The following is an 18,333-nucleotide window of genomic DNA, read 5'->3' as shown; positions in this document are numbered from 1 at the left end:
TTGGGGGTTTGGGGTTGAGGCTAAGGATGCGGGTGAGGGTGGGGGTGGGGTTGGGGGTGAGGGTGGGGGTGGGGGTGAGTGTGGGGGTGGGGTTGGGGGTTGAGGGTGGGTGTGGGGGTGAGGGTGAGGTTGGGGTGATGGTGGGTTGAGGGTGGGGTGAGGTGGGCGTAGGGGTGAGGGTGAGGTTGGGGTTGCTGGTGAGGGTGAGGGGTGAGGGTGGGGGTGAGGTTGGTGTTGGGGGTGAGTGTGGGGGTGGGAGTGGGGTTGGGGGTGAGGGTGACGGTGGGGTTGTGGTTGGGGGTGAGTGTGGGGGTGAGGGTGGGTGTGGGGTGGGGGTGAGGATGAGGGTGGTGATGAGGGTGGGGTGGGGGTGGGAGTGGTGTTGAGGGTGTGGGTGAGGTCCGGGTGGGGGTGGGAGTGGGGTGGGGCTGGGGGTGAGGCTGGGGTTGAGGGTGGGGGTGGAGGTGGGGTTGAGGGTGTGGGTGGGGGTGGGGTTGAGGGTGGGGGTGGGGGTGAGGGTGAGGGTGGGGTTGGGGGTGGGGTTGGGGGTGCAGGTGGGGGTGGGGGTGAGTGTGGGGGTGGGGGTCGGGTTGAGGGTGGGGATGAGGGTGGGGTTGGGGTGAGGGTGGGGGTGGGGTTGAGGGTGGGGGTGGGGGTGAGGGTGGGGGTGAGGGTGGGGTTGGGGGTAAGGTTGGGGGTGAGGGTGGGGGTGAGGGTGGGATTTGGTGAGGGTGAGGGTGAGGTTGTTGGTGAGCGAGGGGCTGGTGGTGGGGGTGAGGGTGAGGATGAGGGTGGGGTTGGGGGTTGGGGGTGGATTGGTGGTGGGGTTGGTGGTGGTGGTGGGGGTGAAGGTGGGGGTGAGGGTGGGGGTGAGGGTGAGGGTGAGGGTATTGTTGGGGTTGGGATGGGGGTGAGGGTGGGGTTGGGTGTGGGGTTGGGGTGGGGTGGGGGAGGCGGTAGGGTGAGGGTGGGGGTGGGGTTAGGTGTGGGGGTGGGGGTGAGGATGGGGTTGAGGGTGAGGATGAGGGTGAGGGTGGGGTGGGGGTGGGTGTGAGGATCGGGGCGGGTTGAGGGTGGGGGTGAGGGTGCGGCCGGGTGTGGGGGTGGGGTGAGGGTGGGGGTGGGGTTGCGGGTGGGGATGGGGGTGAGGATGGTGGTGAGGGTGGTGTTGGGGGTGGGGATGGGGATGTGGGTGGGGCTGAGGGTGGGGTTGGGGGTGGGCGTGGAGGTGGGGGTGAGGGTGGGGGTGAGGGTTGGGTTGGGGCTGGGGGTGGTGGTGTGGTTGAGGGTGGGGGTGAGGGTTGGGTTGGGGCTGGGGGTGGTGGTGGGGTTGAGGGTGGGGGTGAGGGTGGGGGTGAGGGTGGGGGTGGGGCTGGGGGTGGTGGTGGGGTTGAGGGTGGGGGTGAGGGTGGGGGTGAGGGTGTGGTTGGGGGTGGAGGTGGGGGTGAGGGTGGGGGTGAGGGTGTGGTTGGGGGTGGAGGTGGGGGTGGGGGTGGAGGTGGGGTTGGGGTTGGGGGTGAGGGTGGGGGTGAGGGTGGGGGTGAGGGGGTGGTTGGGGGTGGAGGTGGGGGTGGGGGTGGGGGTGGGGGTGGGTCCCTCACCCTCACCTTCAGATTGGGGCACCCTTTGTAAATGGTGCCTGGATCTGTGAGGAGTTGTTCGTGTCGAGAGTTTAATTCCCCACTGAATAAACAGATTCGAAATGTGGGATTTCCCAGCGAGAAGCTCCCAGGTGGAGACCTGACTGAAATAGCCGGTGGGAATCTCTCTGCCCAGCCCCCAGACTGAGTCCTTTTCTGGGTGAATCGGTCCCGGACCCTGGAGGTGAAATTCTTATCTGCAGAAATTCATTGATCATTCCCGTAAATAGCCCATTAACCGCTGAAAGTTAAATTGGGTAGATGACTATCTTCTGGAAACATGGGGAAGGATAAACCCATCGAGAGCGAAGGGGGAGACAGCCGTCTCCGAATTGGAGATATTGAGCGTTCCGATGGCGAGAATATCAAATAAAAGACTGGTAGACCAATGGGTGCATACCCTCCTCGGCAGCAGAATCAGTGAGGGTCGTGGAACCCGTACGCCTCCACCTCACAGATGATCAGACGATTACGACAAATTGGCAGGATGATGTTCAGGAAGCGACCATGCACTCCACGTGGGTTTGCGCAGAAAAAGTCTCGGGTTGCACCACTGGGAATATTAACGATTTTTGCACAGCTGCAAGAGAACGCACGGGATGAGGATTAGAATCGGCACTGAAACAAATCTCTACAACACTCTGCAAGAAAGGCAGACCAAGGGATTAATTAAGGGGAAAATACAATTTGTTAGCAAGCTAGTAGGGAACATAAAAACTGACTGTAATAGTTTCAATATATATTTAGAATCGTTATTGTCACAAATAGGCTTACATTAACACTGCAATGAAGTTACTGTGAAAAGCCCCTAGTCGCCACACTCCGGCGCTTGGAGGCTTTAGAGAGGGTGCAGAAGAGATTTACCAGAATGTTGCCTGGTATGGAGGGCATTAGCTATGAGGAGCGGTTGAATAAACTCGGTTTGTTCTCACTGGAACGACGGAGGTTGAGGGGCGACCTGATAGAGGTATACAAAATTATGAGGGGCATAGACAGAGTGGATAGTCAGAGGCTTTTCCCCAGGGTAGAGGGGTCAATTACTAGGGGCCATAGGTTTAAGGTGAGAGGGGCAAGGTTTAGAGTAGATGTACGAGGCAAGTTTTTTACGCAGAGGGTAGTGGGTGCCTGGAACTCACTACCGGAGGAGGTGGTGGAAGCAGGGACGATAGTGACATTTAAGGGGCATCTTGACAAATATATGAATAGGATGGGAATAGAGGGATACGGACCCAGGAAGTGTAGAAGATTGTAGTTTAGTCGGGCAGCATGGTCGGCACGGGCTTGGAGGGCCAAAGGGCCTGTTCCTGTGCTGTACATTTCTTTGTTCTTTTGTTCTTTGCTTGTTCGGGTACAGAGGGAGAATTCAGAATGTCCAAATTACCTAACAGCACGTCTGGCGGGACTTGTGGGAGGAAACCGGAGCACCCGGAGGAAACCCACGCAGACACGGGGAGAACATGCAGACTCCGCACAGACAGTGACCTAACGGGGAATCGAACCTGGGACCCTGGAGCTGTGAAACAACAGTGTTAACCACTGTGCTACCGTGCTGTCCATAGGTATGTAAAGGAAAAAGTTTAATAAAAAATAATGTAGGCCCCTTACAGTCAGAAACGGGGGAATTCATAACCGGGAACAAAGAAATGGCTGAGGAGCTAAATTTGTACTCTGCTTCTGTCTCCACAAAGGAAGACATGATTAATGTACCAGAAACACAAGTTTCAGTGAAGAGCTGAAGGAAATTGGTATTAGTAAAAAATCGTTTAGGGAAATTAATGGGATTAAAGGCAGACAACTCTCAAGGCTAGACAATCTTCATCCTAGAGTACTTCAGGAAGTAGCCCTCGAAATATTAGATCGCAGTCATTTTCCAAGATTTTTTGGACTCTTGAATGATTCCTACAGGCAGAGAATGTAACCCCGCTATTCAAAAAGGGAAGTAAAGAGAAAACAGAGTTCTATAGGCCAGTGAGCCTAACGTAGGTAGTAGGGAAGTTGCTAGAGTTAATTATCAAGGATTTAAGAGCACATCATTTGGAAAGCAGTCAGAGTCAGCATGGATCTATGAAAGGGAAAGCACGCTTGACAAATCGACAAAAATTCTTTGTAACTAGTAGAGTTGACCAGGGAGAACCGGTGGATGTGGTTTATTTAGACTTTCAGAAGGTTTCCGACAAGGTCTCACAGAGCAGATAATGTGTAAAGTTAAAGTGTGTGGGATTACGGGTAGTGGCTGGAGATGGATAGAAAACTGGTTAGCAGACAGGAAGCAAAAGTTTGGAATAAATGGTTATTTTTCTGATTGGCAGGCAGTGACTAGTGGGGTACCGCAGGGATCTGTGTTAGGACCCCAACTCTTCACATTATATATTAATGACTTGGACAAGTGAGCTAAATGTATTATCTCCACATTTGCAGATGATACAAAGCTGGGTGGGAGGATGAGCTGTGAGGAGGATGCAGAGATGCTTCAGTGGGATTTGGACAGGCTGAGTGAGTGGGCACATGCATGGCAGAGGCAGTATAATGTGGATAAATGTGAGGTTATCCACTTCAGTAGCAAAAATAGGCAGGCAGATTATTATTTGAATGGGTGTAAATTGAGAGAGGCGGATACTCAGCGAGACCTTGGTGTCCTCGTGCATCAGTCGCTGAAAGTCAGCGCGCAGGTACAGCGGCAGTAAAGAAGGCAAATGGTATGTTGGCCTTCATAGCGAGAGGATTTGAGTCGAGGAATAGAGATGTTTTACTGCAATTGTCTCAGGCATTGGTGAGGCCACACCTGGAGTATTGTGGGAAGTTTTGGTCTCCTTCTCTGAGGAAGGATGTTCTTGCTGTCGAGGGAGTGCAGCGAAGGTTTACCAGACTGATTCCAGGGATGGCGGGACTGTCGTATGAGGAGAGACTAAGTGGGTTAGGATTATATTCATTGGAGTTTAGGAGAGTGAGAGAGGATCTCGCATAAACTTACAAAATTCTAACAGGATTGGACAGGGTAGATTCAGAAAGAATGTTCCCGATGGTGGGGGAGTCCAGAACGAGGGGTCATAGTTTGAGGATTAGGGGAAAACTTTTAGGACTGAGGTGAGGGGAAATGTCTTCACCCAGAGAGCGGGGATCTGTGGAATTCACTCCCACAGAAAGTAGTTGAGGCCTAAACGTTGTGGAATTTTAAGAAGGAATTAGATAAAGCTCTTGGGGCTAAAGGGATCGAGGGATATGGGGGGAAGGTGGGATCAGGGTATTGAACTTGGTGATCAGCCATGATCAGAATGAATGGCGGAGCAGGCTCGAGGGGCCGAATGGCCTCCTCCTGCTCCTATTTTCTATGTTTCTCTGTAATCATAGAATCATAAAGTACAGAGAGGCCCGCAGGCCATCAAGCCAGCACCAGCAACAAAACCCGACTCTAACCTCCACCAATCGACAGGGCAGCACGGTAGCACAGTGGTTAGCACTGTGGCTTCACAGCTCCAGGGTCCCAGGTTTGATTCCCGGCTTGGGTCACTGTCTGTGCGGAGTCTGCACGTTCTCCCCGTGTCTGCGTGGGTTTCCTCCGGGTGCTCCGGTTTCCTCCCACAGTCCAAAGATGAGCAGTTTAGGTGGGTTGGCCATGCTAAATTGTCCTTAGTGTCCAAAAACTCTTAGGAGGGGTTTTTGGGTGATGGGGATAGGGTGGAAGTCAGCGCTTAAGTGGGTTGGTGCGGACTCGATGGGCCGAATGGCCTCCTTCTGCACTGTATGTTCTATGTTCTATCCCACGTCCCAGCACTCAGTCCACAGCCTTGAATGTTGTGACATTTCACGTAATCATCCAAGCTGTGAGGTTTCCAGCCTCAACTCCCCCCCAGCCCCCCCACCCCCACCTCCTACCGCCCCCCCACCCCCCACCCCCTATTACAGTGGGCATAGATTAGGAACAGTACAGATTATAGATTACAGAGAATATCGATTGTGGACAGAATAGGTTGTGGATTGTACAGATTGCAGACAGTATAAACTGCACACAGTATAGATTACAGACAGTATAGGTCACAGACGGTATAGATTGCATACAGTGCATAGAACATACAGTGCAGAAGGAGGCCATTCGGCCCATCGAGTCTGCACCGACCCACTTAAGCCCTCACTCCGACTCCCTTCGGCAGCAACTCCTGAAAGTTTGCACTTGCTAGCTCGTGGACTCTGACTGTCTCAGTGGCTGGGTCCCGAGAGAGCGGGAAACCTAGTGCCCTCAGGCTTTATAGTGGTAGTGGCCTGACGGTGGTGGAGGGAATCCTTCTGAAACTCGACAGGATCGTAATTCCTCAGGGTATGCGAGCTATAGAACATAGAACATAGATCATTACAGCGCAGTACAGGCCCTTCGGCCCTCGATGTTGCGCCGACCTGTGAAACCACTCTAAAGCCCATCTACACTATTCCCTTATCGCCCATATGCCTATCCAATGACCATTTGAATGCCCTTAGTGTTGGCGAGTCCACTACTGTTGCAGGCAGGGCATTCCACACCCTTACTACTCTCAGAGTAAAGAACCTACCTCTGATATCTGTCTTATATCTATCTCCCCTCAATTTAAAGCTATGTCCCCTCGTGCTAGACATCACCATCCGAGGAAAAAGCCTCTCACTGTCCACCCTATCTAATCCTCTGATCATCTTGTATGCCTCAATTAAGTCACCTCTTAACCTTCTTCTCTCTAACGAAAACATCCTCAAGTCCCTCAGCCTTTCCTTATAAGATCTTCTCTCCATACCAGGCAACATTCTGGTAAATCTCCTCTGCACCCTTTCCAATGCTTCCACATCCTTCCTATAATGTGGCGACCAGAATTGCACGCAATACTCCAAATGCGGCCGCACCAGAGTGCTGTATAGCTGCAACATGACCTCATGGCTCCTAAACTCAATCCCTCTACCAATAAAAGCTAACACACCGTACGCCTTCTTAACAACCCTCTCAACCTGGGTAGCAACTTTTAGGGATCTATGTACATGGACACCGAGATCTCTCTGCTCATCCACACTGCCAAGAATCTTACCATTAGCCCAGTACTCTGTCTTCCTGTTATTCCTTCCAAAATGAATCACCTCACACTTTTCTGCATTAAACTCCATTTTCCACCTCTCAGCCCAGCGCTGCAGCTTATCTATGTCCCTCTGTAACTTGTAACATCCTTCCGCACTGTCCACAACTCCACCAACTTTAGTGCCATCGGCAAATTTACTCACCCATCCTTCTACCCCCTCCTCCAGGTCATTTATAAAAATAACAAACAGCAGTGGCCCCAAAACAGATCCTTGTGGGACACCACTTGTTACTCCAGTCTGAACATTTCCCATCAACCACCACCCTTTGTCTTCTTCCAGCTAGCCAATTTCTGATCCAAACTGCTAAATCACCCTGAATTTCATGCCTCCGTATTTTCTGCAGTAGCCTACCGTGGGGAACCTTATCAAACGCTTTACTGAAATCCATATACACCACATCAACTGCTTTACCCTCATCCACCTGTTTGGTCACCTTCTCAAAGAACTCAATAAGGTTTGTGAGGCACGACCTACCCTTCACAAAACCGTGTTGACTATCTCTAATCAAATTGTTCCTTTCCAGATGATTATACATCCTATCTCTTATAAACCTTTCCAAGATTTTTCCCACAACAGAAGTAAGGCTCACTGGTCTATAGTTACCGGGGTTGTCTCTACTCCCCTTCTTGAACAAGGGGACATTTGCTATCCCCCAGTCTTCTGGCACTATTCCTGTAGACAAAGATGACTTAAAGATCAAGGCCAAAGGCTCAGCAATTTCCTCCCTAGCTTCCCAGAGAATCCTTGGATAAATCCCATCCGGCCCAGGTGACTTAGCTATTTTCACACTTTCCAGAATTGCTAACACCTCCTCCTTATGAACCTCAAGCCCTTCTAGTCTAGTAGCCTGAATCTCAGTATTCTCCTCGACAGCATTGTATTTTTCCTGTGTGAATACCGATGAAAAATATTCATTTAGCACCTCTCCTATCTCCTCGGACTCCAAGCACAACTTCCCACTACTGTGCTTGACTGGCCCTACTCTTACACTAGTCATTCTTTTATTCCTGACATATCTAAAGAAAGCTTTAGGGTTATCCTTGATCCTACCTGCCAAAGACTTCTCATGTCCCCTCCTGGCTCTTCTTAGCTCTCTCTTTAGGTCTTTCATGGCTAACTTGTAACTCTCGAGCGCCCTAACTGAATCTTCATGTCTCATCTTTACATAAGCCTCCTTCTTCCTCTTGACAAGTGTTTTGACTGCTTTAGTAAACCATGGTTCCCTCACTCGACCACTTCCTCCCTGCCTGACAGGTACATACTTATCAAGGACACGCAGTAGCTGTTCCTTGAACAAGCTCCACATTTCCATTGTGCCGATCCCCTGCAGTTTTCCTCTCCACCCGATGTATCCTAAGCCTTGTCTCATCGCATCATAATTGCCTTTCCCCCAGATATAACTCTTGCCCTGCGTTATATATCTATTCCTTTCCATCACTAAAGTAAACGTAATCGAATTGTGGTCACTATCACCAAAGTGCTCACCTACCTCCAAATCTAACACCTGTCCTGCTTCATTACCCAGTACCAAATCCAATGTGGCCTCGCCTCTCGTTGGCCTATCTACATACTGTGTCAGGATACCCTCCTGCACACATTGGACAAAAACAGACCCATCTAATGTACTCGAACGATATCGTTTCCAGTCAATATTTGGAAAGTTAAAGTCCCCCATAACAACTACCCTGTTGCTTTCGCTCCTATCCAGAATCATCTTTGCAATCCTTTCCTCTACATCTCTGGAACTTTTCGGAGGCCTATAGAAAACTCCTAACAGGGTGACCTCTCCTTTCCTGTTTCAAACCTCAGCCCATACTACCTCAGTAGACGAGTCCTCATCAAACATCCTTTCTGCCACCGTAATACTGTCCTTGACTAACAATGCCACCCCTCCCCCTCTTTTACCACCTTCCCTGAGCTTACTGAAATATCTAAACCCCGGCACCTGCAACAACCATTCCTGTCCCTGCTCTATCCATGTCTCCGAAATGGCCACAACATTGAAGTCCCAGGTACCAACCCATGCCGCACGTTCACCCACCTTATTCCGGATGCTCCTGGCATTGAAGAAGACACACTTTAAACCACCTTCCTGCCTGCCGGTACACTCCTGCAACTTTGAAACATTACTCATGACCTCACTACTCTCAACCTCCTGTATACTGGAGCTACAATTCAGGTCCCTAAGCCCCTGCTGAACTAGTTTAAACCCTCCCAAAGAGCATTAGCAAATTTCCCCCCCAGGATATTGGTACCCCTCTGGTCCAAGTGCAGACCATCCCGTTTGTAGAGGTCCCACCGACCCCAGAATGAGCCCCAATTATCCAGAAATCTGAAACCCTCCCTCCTGCACCATCCCTGTAGCCATGTGTTCAACTCCTCTCTCTCCCTATTCCTCGTCTCGCTATCACGTGGCACGGGTAACAACCCAGAGATAATAACTCTGTTTGTCCTAGATCTAAGTTTCCACCCTAGCTCCCTGAAGTCCTGCCTTACATCCCCATCCCTTTTCCTGCCTATGTTGTTGGTACCTATGTGGACCACGACTTGGGGCTGCTCCCGCTCCCCCTTAAGTATCCCAAAAACACGATCCGGGACATCACGCACCCTGGCACCTGGGAGGCAATACACAAACCGTGAGTCTCTCTCGTTCCCACAGAATCTCCTATCTATCCCCCTAACTATGGAGTCTCCAATGACTAATGCTCTACTCCTCTCCCCCCTTCACGTCTGAGCAACAGGGACAGACTCTGTGCTCGAGACCTGTACCCCGTGGCTTACCCCTGGTAAGTCGTCCCCCTCAACAGTATCCAAAGCGATATACTTGTTACTAAGGGGAACGACCACAGGGGATCCCTGTACTGACTGCTTCCTCCCAGCCCCTCTCACAGTCACCCATCTATCTTTATCCTTCGGAGTAACTACATCCCTGAAGCTTCTATCTATGACCACCTCTGCCTCCCGAATGATCCGAAGTTCATCCAACTCCAGCTCCAGTTCCCTAACGCGGTTTCTGAGGAGCTGGAGATGGGTGCACTTCCCACAGATGAAATCAGCAGGGACACTGACGGCGTCCCTCACCTCAAACATTCTGCAGGAGGAACATTGCACGACCTTCCCTGCCATCCCCTCTCGATAAAAAAAAAAGAAAGAGCTTACCTGTTATTCACTCCACTTCTCAGCAAGCACTCACTCAGTAACCTCTGCGCCCCGCACGATAACACCTGAGGGAAAATAAATAAAAACTACTTACCTGTCACCAGCCAATCCCTTACCTGCACGCTGTGACGTCACGGTTCAACTTTCCACTTCTACCTGCCCTCGAGCATTCCTCTTGATCCTTACAGTGGTTGTTTTTTTTTGGTTAGAGGAGGGGGTAGGGAGGGAAACACTGAAGAAGTGTTTCAGGTTTAAGTGTCACTTGACAAGGACTCCTCCACAAACCACCTCCAAGTTAGGGTGAGCACACGGACGTATGCAAATTTCCCCTGCAACGGCCAATCAGCAGCTCTGCTCTACTGCCCTCTGCTGGATGGTGCTGGGCCAACTCCATGAGGGTCACCTTGGGGTTGAGAAATGCCGGCGCAGAGCTCGGGAGGCGGTCAATTGGCCGGGCATCAGCCAGGACATTGCCGACACGGTCCTCAACTGCCCCACCTGTCAGAAGTTTCAACCAGCTCAACCCAAGGAAACGCTGCAACAGCACGAGATCGTGACCTCTCCGTGGTCCAAAGTAGGTGTAGACCTTTTCCACGCCAAGGGGCGTGACTACGTACTCCTGGTCGACTACTTCTCTAGTTACCCAGAAGTGGTGAAACTGTCCGACCTCACATCGAAGGCGGTAATCAAAGCCTGCAAAGAAACGTTCGCCAGGCACGGGATTCCGCTCACGGTAATGAGCGACAACGGTCCTTGCTTTTACAGCCAGGAATGGTCTGATTTTGCACAGTCCTACAACTTCCGCCACGTTATCACCAGTCCCCACTACCCGCAATCAAACGGGAAGGCCGAGAAAGGGGTCCACATTGTAAAGCGTTTTCTGTGCAAAGTTGCAGACTCAGGCTCCGACTTCAACCTGGCGATGCTGGCATACAGGGCGAGCCCACTGCCCACTGGGTTGTCTCCAGCACAGATGCTCATGAATCACACTCTGAGGACCACTCTGAGCCATCCACGTTCCCGACCTTGACCACCTCACGGTCTTACAGAAAATGCAGCAGTCACGGGCCCAACAGAAGGCCACACACGATGCTCATGCCACAGATCTACCCGATCTGGCCCCAACTGATCATGTTCGTGTCCAGTTGCCTGAGGGCGGCTGGTCAGCCACAGCTGTTGTGATCAAACAAGTGGCCCCAAGATCGTTCCTTGTCCGCATGGCTGATGGCTCCCTGCTACGGCACAACAGACGGTCACTGCGAAGAATTCCACGCCCACTACCTGACCGAAGTGCCCCGCCGCCTACGATGCTTCCTCCGGACGTACCCTGCCACGAGGCCACCGATCTGCCAGCGATCCTGCCGGCCCACGCGACCACCGCCGATGCCAGCGATCCCGCCTATCCACGTGCAGGCAGCTCCTGATTCACCTCTGCGGCGATCGACAAGATTTCGTCGCCGACCACAAAGACTGAATCTGTAGACTGACCGTTTGTACATTTTGTGACTTCATCGATTTAACCTCTGTAAATATTGTTTAGTTTGCCATGTATCTGCACTATCAACACCTTCCTATGTATATACGTTCATTTAGACACCTTTTGTGTATAGTCAGGCATATATATATATACGCACACCTTAGTATTTATTTATCTAAAAAAGAAAGGGGGCAGATGTCATAATCCCCACGCATGTATATAATGAGATGCAGACAGGCAGTGATTGACACACAGGATGACCAGTTAGCACACAGCACAGTGCAGCCAATCACCAGACAGGACACCACCACTATAAAGCCAGAGGGCACTAGGTATCCCGCTCTCTCGGGACCCAGCCACTGAGACAGTCAGAGTCCACGAGCTAGTCGCACAAACACCATGCGGTAGCTAGTAAGTCTGGTCAGGCTAATACAAGGTCTCCAGTCAGTTCACTATAGTGTCGACCCACAGCTGAATATGTACAGCAGTTCTATCATTGAATAAAACAGTGTTGGATCTTCTCCAGTGTTAGACGTCTGTTTCTAGCTTTCCTGCATCGAGTGCAGTCCACATCGAACCTACCTGCCTAACACATCAACAAACAGTGTAGGTTACAGACAATGTAGGTTACAGACAGTGTAGGTTACAGACAGTGTAGGTTACAGGCAGCATAGATTATAGAGAGTGTATATTACAGACAGTATAGGTTCCAGGCAGTATAGGTAACAGAGAGTGTAGATTATAGACAGCATAGATTACAGAGTACAGGTTGCAGACAGTATAGATTAAGTACAGTATAGATTCAGCACAGTCCAGAAGACACACAGTATAAATTCAACACAGTATAGGATACATACAGTATACATTACACACAGCATAGATTAAAGAGAGTGCAGATTACACACATTATAGACTACAGAGAGTATGGGTTACAGAGAGTATAGATTACAGACAGAAAATATTAGATAGATTACAGACAGTATAGGTTACACATCATATAGATTACACACAGTATATATTACACAGAGTATAGGTCACAGACAGTATTAACTACAGAGAGTATAGGTTACACACAGTATAGATTAAAGAGTATTGATTGCACACAGGAAAGGCTATACACAGAATAGGTTACAGACAGCATAGATTACAGACAGTATAGATTACACCTAGTATAGGGCATACACAGTATAGATTACAGAGAGTATAGGTTACACACAGTATAGCTTACACAGAGTATAGGTTACAGACAGTGAAGGTTACAGGCAGTATAGATTAAACACAGTATAGATTCCACAAAGTAAAGGTTACAGACAGTGTAGATTACAGACAGTATAGATTACCCACAGTATAGGTTACAGAGAGCGTAGATTACAGACAGCAGGGGAATGGGAACCGGATTTGTAGTCCAGCAACTAAGGTTGCCGATATTCAGGACGCCAAAGTGTGTAATGAGGCAGTGGGGAAGGGAACACTGACAAAGGAGAGTACTTGCAGGCACGGAGATGGGTTGAAGTGTGTATACTTCAACGCAAGAAGCATCAGGAATAAGGTGGGTGAACTTAAGGCATGGATCGGTACTTGGGACTACGATGTGGTGGCCATCACGGAAACTTGGATAGAAGAGGGGCAGAAATGGTTGTTGGAGGTCCCTGGTTACAGATGTTTCAATAAGATTAGGGAGGGTGGTAAAAAAGGTGTGGTGGGGGGGGGGGGGGGTGGCATTGTTAATTAGAGATAGTATAACAGCTGCAGAAAGGCAGTTCGAGGAGGATCTGTCTACTGAGGTAGTATGGGTTGAAGTCAGAAATGGGAAAGGAGCAGTCACCTTGTTGGCAGTTTTCTATCACCCCCCCAATAACAGCAGAGATGTGGAGGAACAGATTGGGAAACAGATTTTGGAAAGATGCAGAAGTCACAGGGTAATAGTCATGGGTGACTTCAACTTCCCAAATATTGAGTGGGATCTCTTTAGATTAAATAGTTTGGATGGGGTGGTGTTTGTGCAGTGTGTCCAGGAAGCTTTTCTAACACAGTATGTAGATTGTCCGACCAGAGGGGAGGCTATATTGGATTTGGTACTTGGTAATGAACCAGGGCAAGTTATAGATTTGTTAGTGGGGGAGCATTTTGGAGATAGTGACCACAATTCTGTGACTTTCACTTTAGTAATGGAGAGGGATAGGTTTGTGCAACAGGGCAAGGTTTACAATTGGGGGAAGGGTAAATACGATGTTGTCAGACAAGAATTGAAGTGCATAAGTTGGGAACATAGCCTCTCAGGGAAGGACACAATTTAAATGTGGAACTTGTTCAAGGAACAGGTACTACGTGTCCTTGATATGTATGTCCCTGTCAGGCAGGGAAGAGATGGTCGAGTGAGGGAACCATGGTTGACAAGAGAAGTTGGATGTCTTGTTAAGAGGAAGAAGGAGACTTATATAAGGCTGAGGAAACAAGGTTCAGACAGGGCGCTGGAGGGATATAAGATAGCCAGGAGGGAACTGAAGAAAGGGATTAGGAGAGCTAAGCGAGGGCATGAAAAATCTTTGGCGGGTAGAATCAAGGAAAACCCCAAGGCCTTTTACACATCTGTGAGAAATATGAGAATGACTAGAGCGAGGACAGTAGCGGGAGATTGTGTATTGAGTCTGAAGAGAGAGGAGAGGTCTTGAACGAATACGTTCCCTCATATTTATGAATGAGAGGGGCCATATTGTTGGAGAGGACAGTGTGAAACAGACTGGTAAGCTCGAGGAAATACTTGTTTGGAACAAAGAACAAAGAACAAAGAAAAGTACAGCACAGGAACAGGCCCTTCGGCCCTCCAAGCCCGTGCCGACCATGCTGCCCGACTAAACTACAATCTTCTACACTTCCTGGGTCCGTATCCCTCTATTCCCATCCTATTCATGTATTTGTCAAGATGCCCCTTAAATATCACTATCGTCCCTGCTTCCACCACCTCCTCCGACAGCGTATTCCAGGCACCCACTACCCTCTGTGTAAAAAACTTGCCTCGGGCATCTACTCTAAACCTTGCCCCTTGCACCTTAAACCTATGCCCCCTAGTAATTGACCCCTCTACCCTGGGGAAAAGCCTCTGACTATTCAGTCTGTCTATGCCCCTCATAATTTTGTCAACCGCTATCAGGTCGCCCCTCAACCTCCGTCGTTCCAGTGAGAACAAACCAAGTTCATTCAACCGCTCCTCATAGCTAATGCCCTCCATACCAGGCAACATTCTGGTAAATCTCTTCTGCACCCTCTCTAAAGCCTCCACATCCTTCTGGTAGTGTGGCGACCAGAATGGAACACTATACTCCAAGTGTGGCCTAACTAAGGTTCTATACAGCTGCAACATGACTTGCCAATTCTTATACTCAATGCCCTGGCCAATGAAGGCAAGCATGCCGTATGCCTTCTTGACTACCTTCTCCACCTGTATTGCCCCTTTCAGTGACCTGTGGACCTGTACACCTAGATCTCTCTGACTGTCAATATCCTTGAGGGTTCTACCATTCACTGTTTTTTCCCTACCTGCATTAGGCCTTCCAAAAATGTATTACCTCACATTTGTCCGGATTAAACTCCATCCACCATCTCTCCGCCCAAGTCTCCAAACGGTCTAAATCCTGCTGTATCCTCTGACAGTCCTCATCGCTATCTGCAATTCCACCAACCTTTGTGTCATCTGCAAACTTCCTAATCAGACCAGTTACATTTTCCTCCAAATCATTTATATATACTACGAACAGCAAAGGTCCCAGCACTGATCCCTGTGGAACACCACTAGTCACAGCCCTCCAATTAGAAAATCACCCTTCCATTGCTACTCTCTGCCTTCTATGGCCTAGCCAGTTCTGTATCCACCTTGCCAGCTCACCCCTGATCCCGTGTGACTTCACCTTTTGTACCAGTCTGCCATGAGGGACCTTGTCAAAGGCCTTGCTGAAGTTCATATAGACAACATCCACTGCCCTACCTGCATCAATCATCTTTGTGACCTCTTCGAAAAACTCGATCAAGTTAGTGAGACACGACCTCCCCTACACAAAATCATGCTGCCTATCACTAATACGTCCATTTGCTTCCAAATGGGAGTAGATCCTGTCTCGAAGAATTCTCTCCAGTAATTTCCCTACCACTGACGTAAGGCTCACCTGCCTGTAGTTCCCTGGATTATCCTTGCTACCCTTCTTAAACAGAGGAACAACATTGGCTATTCAAAGGAAGGAAGGAAGATGTGTTGGGCATTTTGAAAAACTTGAGGATAGACAAGTCCCCCGGGCCTGACGGGATATATCCAAGGATTCTATGGGAAGCAAGAGATGAAATTGCAGAGCCGTTGGCAATGATCTTTTCGTCCTCACTGTCAACAGGGGTGGTACCAGGGGATTGGAGAGTGGCGAATGTCATGCCCTTGTTCAAAAAAGGGAATAGGGATAACCCTGGGAATTACAGGCCAGTTAATCTTACTTCGATGGTAGGCAAAGTAATGGAAAGGGTACTGAGGAATAGGATTTCTGAGCATCTGGAAAGACATTGCTTGATTAGGGATAGTCAGCACAGATTTGTGAGGGGTAGGTCTTGCCTCACAAGTCTTATTGAAATCTTTGAGGAGGTGACCAAGCATGTGGATGAAGGTAAAGCAGTGGATATAGTGTACATGGAATTTAGAAAGGCATTTGATAAGGTTCCCCATGGTAAGCTTATGCAGAAAGTAGGGAGACATGGGATAGTGGGAAATTTGGCCAGTTGGATAACAAACTGGCTAACCGATAGAAGTCAGAGAGTGGTGGTGGATGGCAAATATTCAGCCTGGATCCCAGTTACCAGTGGCGTACCGCAGGGATCAGTTCTGGGTCCTCTGCTGTTTGTGATTTTCATTAATGACTTGGATGAGGGAGTTGAAGGGTGGGTCAGTAAATTCGCAGAGGATACGAAGATTGGTGGAGTTGTGGATAGTGAGGAGGGCTGTTGTCGACTGCAGAGAGACATAGATAGGATGCAGAGCTGGGCTGAGAAATGGCAGATGGAGTTTAACCCTGAAAAGTGTGAGGTTGTCCATTTTGGAAGGACAAATATGAATGCGGAATACAGGGTTAACGGTAGAGTTCTTGGCAATGTGGAGGAGCAGAGAGATCTTGGGGTCTATGTTCATACATCTTTGAAAGTTGCCACTCAAGTGGATAGAGCTGTGAAGAAGGCCTATGGTGTGCTAGCGTTCATTAGCACAGGGATTGAATTTAAGAGCCGTGAGGTGATGATGCAGCTGTACAAAACTTTGGTAAGGCCACATTTGGAGTACTGTGTACAGTTCTGGTCGCCTCATTTTAGGAAGGATGTGGAAGCTTTGGAAAAGGTGCAAAGGAGATTTACCAGGATGTTGCCTGGAATGGAGAGTAGGTCTTACGAGGAAAGGTTGAGGGTGCTAGGCCTTTTCTCATTAGAACGGAGAAGGATGAGAGCCGACTTGATAGAGGTTTATAAGATGATCAGGGGAATAGATAGAGTAGACAGTCAGAGACTTTTTCCCCGGGTGGAACAAACCATTACAAGGGGACATGAATTTAAGGTGAAAGGTGGAAGATATAGGAGGGATGTCAGAGGTAGGTTCTTTACCCAGAGAGTAGTGGGGGCATGGAATGCACTGCCTGTGGAAGTAGTTGAGTCGGAAACATTAGGGACCTACAAGCGGCTATTGGATAGGTACATGGATTACGGTAGAATGATGGGGTGTAGATTAATTTGTTCTTAATCTCGGCCAAAAGTTCGACACACACTGTGGGCCGAAGGGCCTGTTCTGTGCTGTATTTTCAAAGTTCTATGTTCTATGTAGATTTCACACAGTAAAGGTCACATACAGTATGGATTACACAAAGTGTAGATTACACACAGTACACATTACAGAGAGTATATGCTACACACTATATAGATTACACACAGTGTATACTACAGACAGTAGAGATTACACACAGTATCGATGACAGGCAGTATATATTACAGACAATATAGATTAGACACAGCATATATTACAGACAGTATAGATTACAGAGAGTATAGGTTACACACAGTATAGATTACACATGTAGATTACACAAAGTGTAGATTACACCCAGTACAGATTACAGAGGGTATATGTTACACACAATATAGATTACACACAGTGTAGATTACAGACAGTAGAGATTACACACAGTGTAGATGACAGACAGTATATATTACAGACAATATAGATTAGACACAGTATAGGTTACAGATAGTATAGATTACAGACAATATATATTAGACAGTATATATTAGACAGTAGAGATTACAGGCAGCATAGATTATAGGCTGTATTCACACAGTATAGATGACATACAATGTAGATTTCAGACAGTATAGATTACACAGTATAGATGACACGCAGTATAGATTACATACAGTATAGATTACAGACAGTAGAGATTGCACAGCATAGATTACACACAATATACAGTACAGATTACAGACAGTAGAGATTGCACAGCATAGATTACACACAATATAGATTGCACACAGTATAGATTACAGACAGTATAGATTGTCATGATATGAAAACATGCAACCAATGAACACTCAGAATAGGACACAACCAATGGGCAGTCAGGACACTGAGAGGTGGCATCACCACAAGGGGGCGTGACATAAACACTATAAAAGGGATGAGACACTCACACCCTTCCCTCTTTCCACAGACAGACATCTAGAGAGTTAGACAGGGTTGATCAGCAGCATCACCCCCAGCACGTGGCTTAGAGCAGGCTGGTACAGTTAGACTGAGTTACTGCAGTTAGATTAGCGAGAGTCGAACTCATTTGAGAACTGTGTTAATAGTTCAATAAACACGTTGAACTCATTTCAGAGACTGGAGCATCCTTTAGTTAAGACTGCATCAAGTAGCAGCCGGTGTTATCTGAAGCAGAATAACACAACATAGATTAC

General features: G+C 48.7%; 1 protein-coding gene across 1 annotated transcript in view; it reads right to left on the bottom strand.

Moving 5' to 3' along the window:
- The window catches only part of LOC140424665 (fucolectin-like), a 358,672-nt gene that overhangs the window by 15,028 nt on the left and 325,311 nt on the right, over positions 1-18,333 (bottom strand). Inside the window, exon 4 of the mRNA XM_072507920.1 lies at positions 2,041-2,220. Coding sequence (XP_072364021.1) covers positions 2,058-2,220 — 163 coding nt within the window. The 3' untranslated portion in view covers positions 2,041-2,057. The remainder of the gene's footprint in view (positions 1-2,040; positions 2,221-18,333) is intronic.

Source organism: Scyliorhinus torazame, chromosome 6 (assembly GCF_047496885.1).
Source record: "Scyliorhinus torazame isolate Kashiwa2021f chromosome 6, sScyTor2.1, whole genome shotgun sequence".
Classification (NCBI taxonomy): Eukaryota; Metazoa; Chordata; class Chondrichthyes; order Carcharhiniformes; family Scyliorhinidae; genus Scyliorhinus; species Scyliorhinus torazame.
Note: the sequence above shows the minus strand (reverse complement) of the source record. Positions and strands in the feature narration are given on the sequence as shown.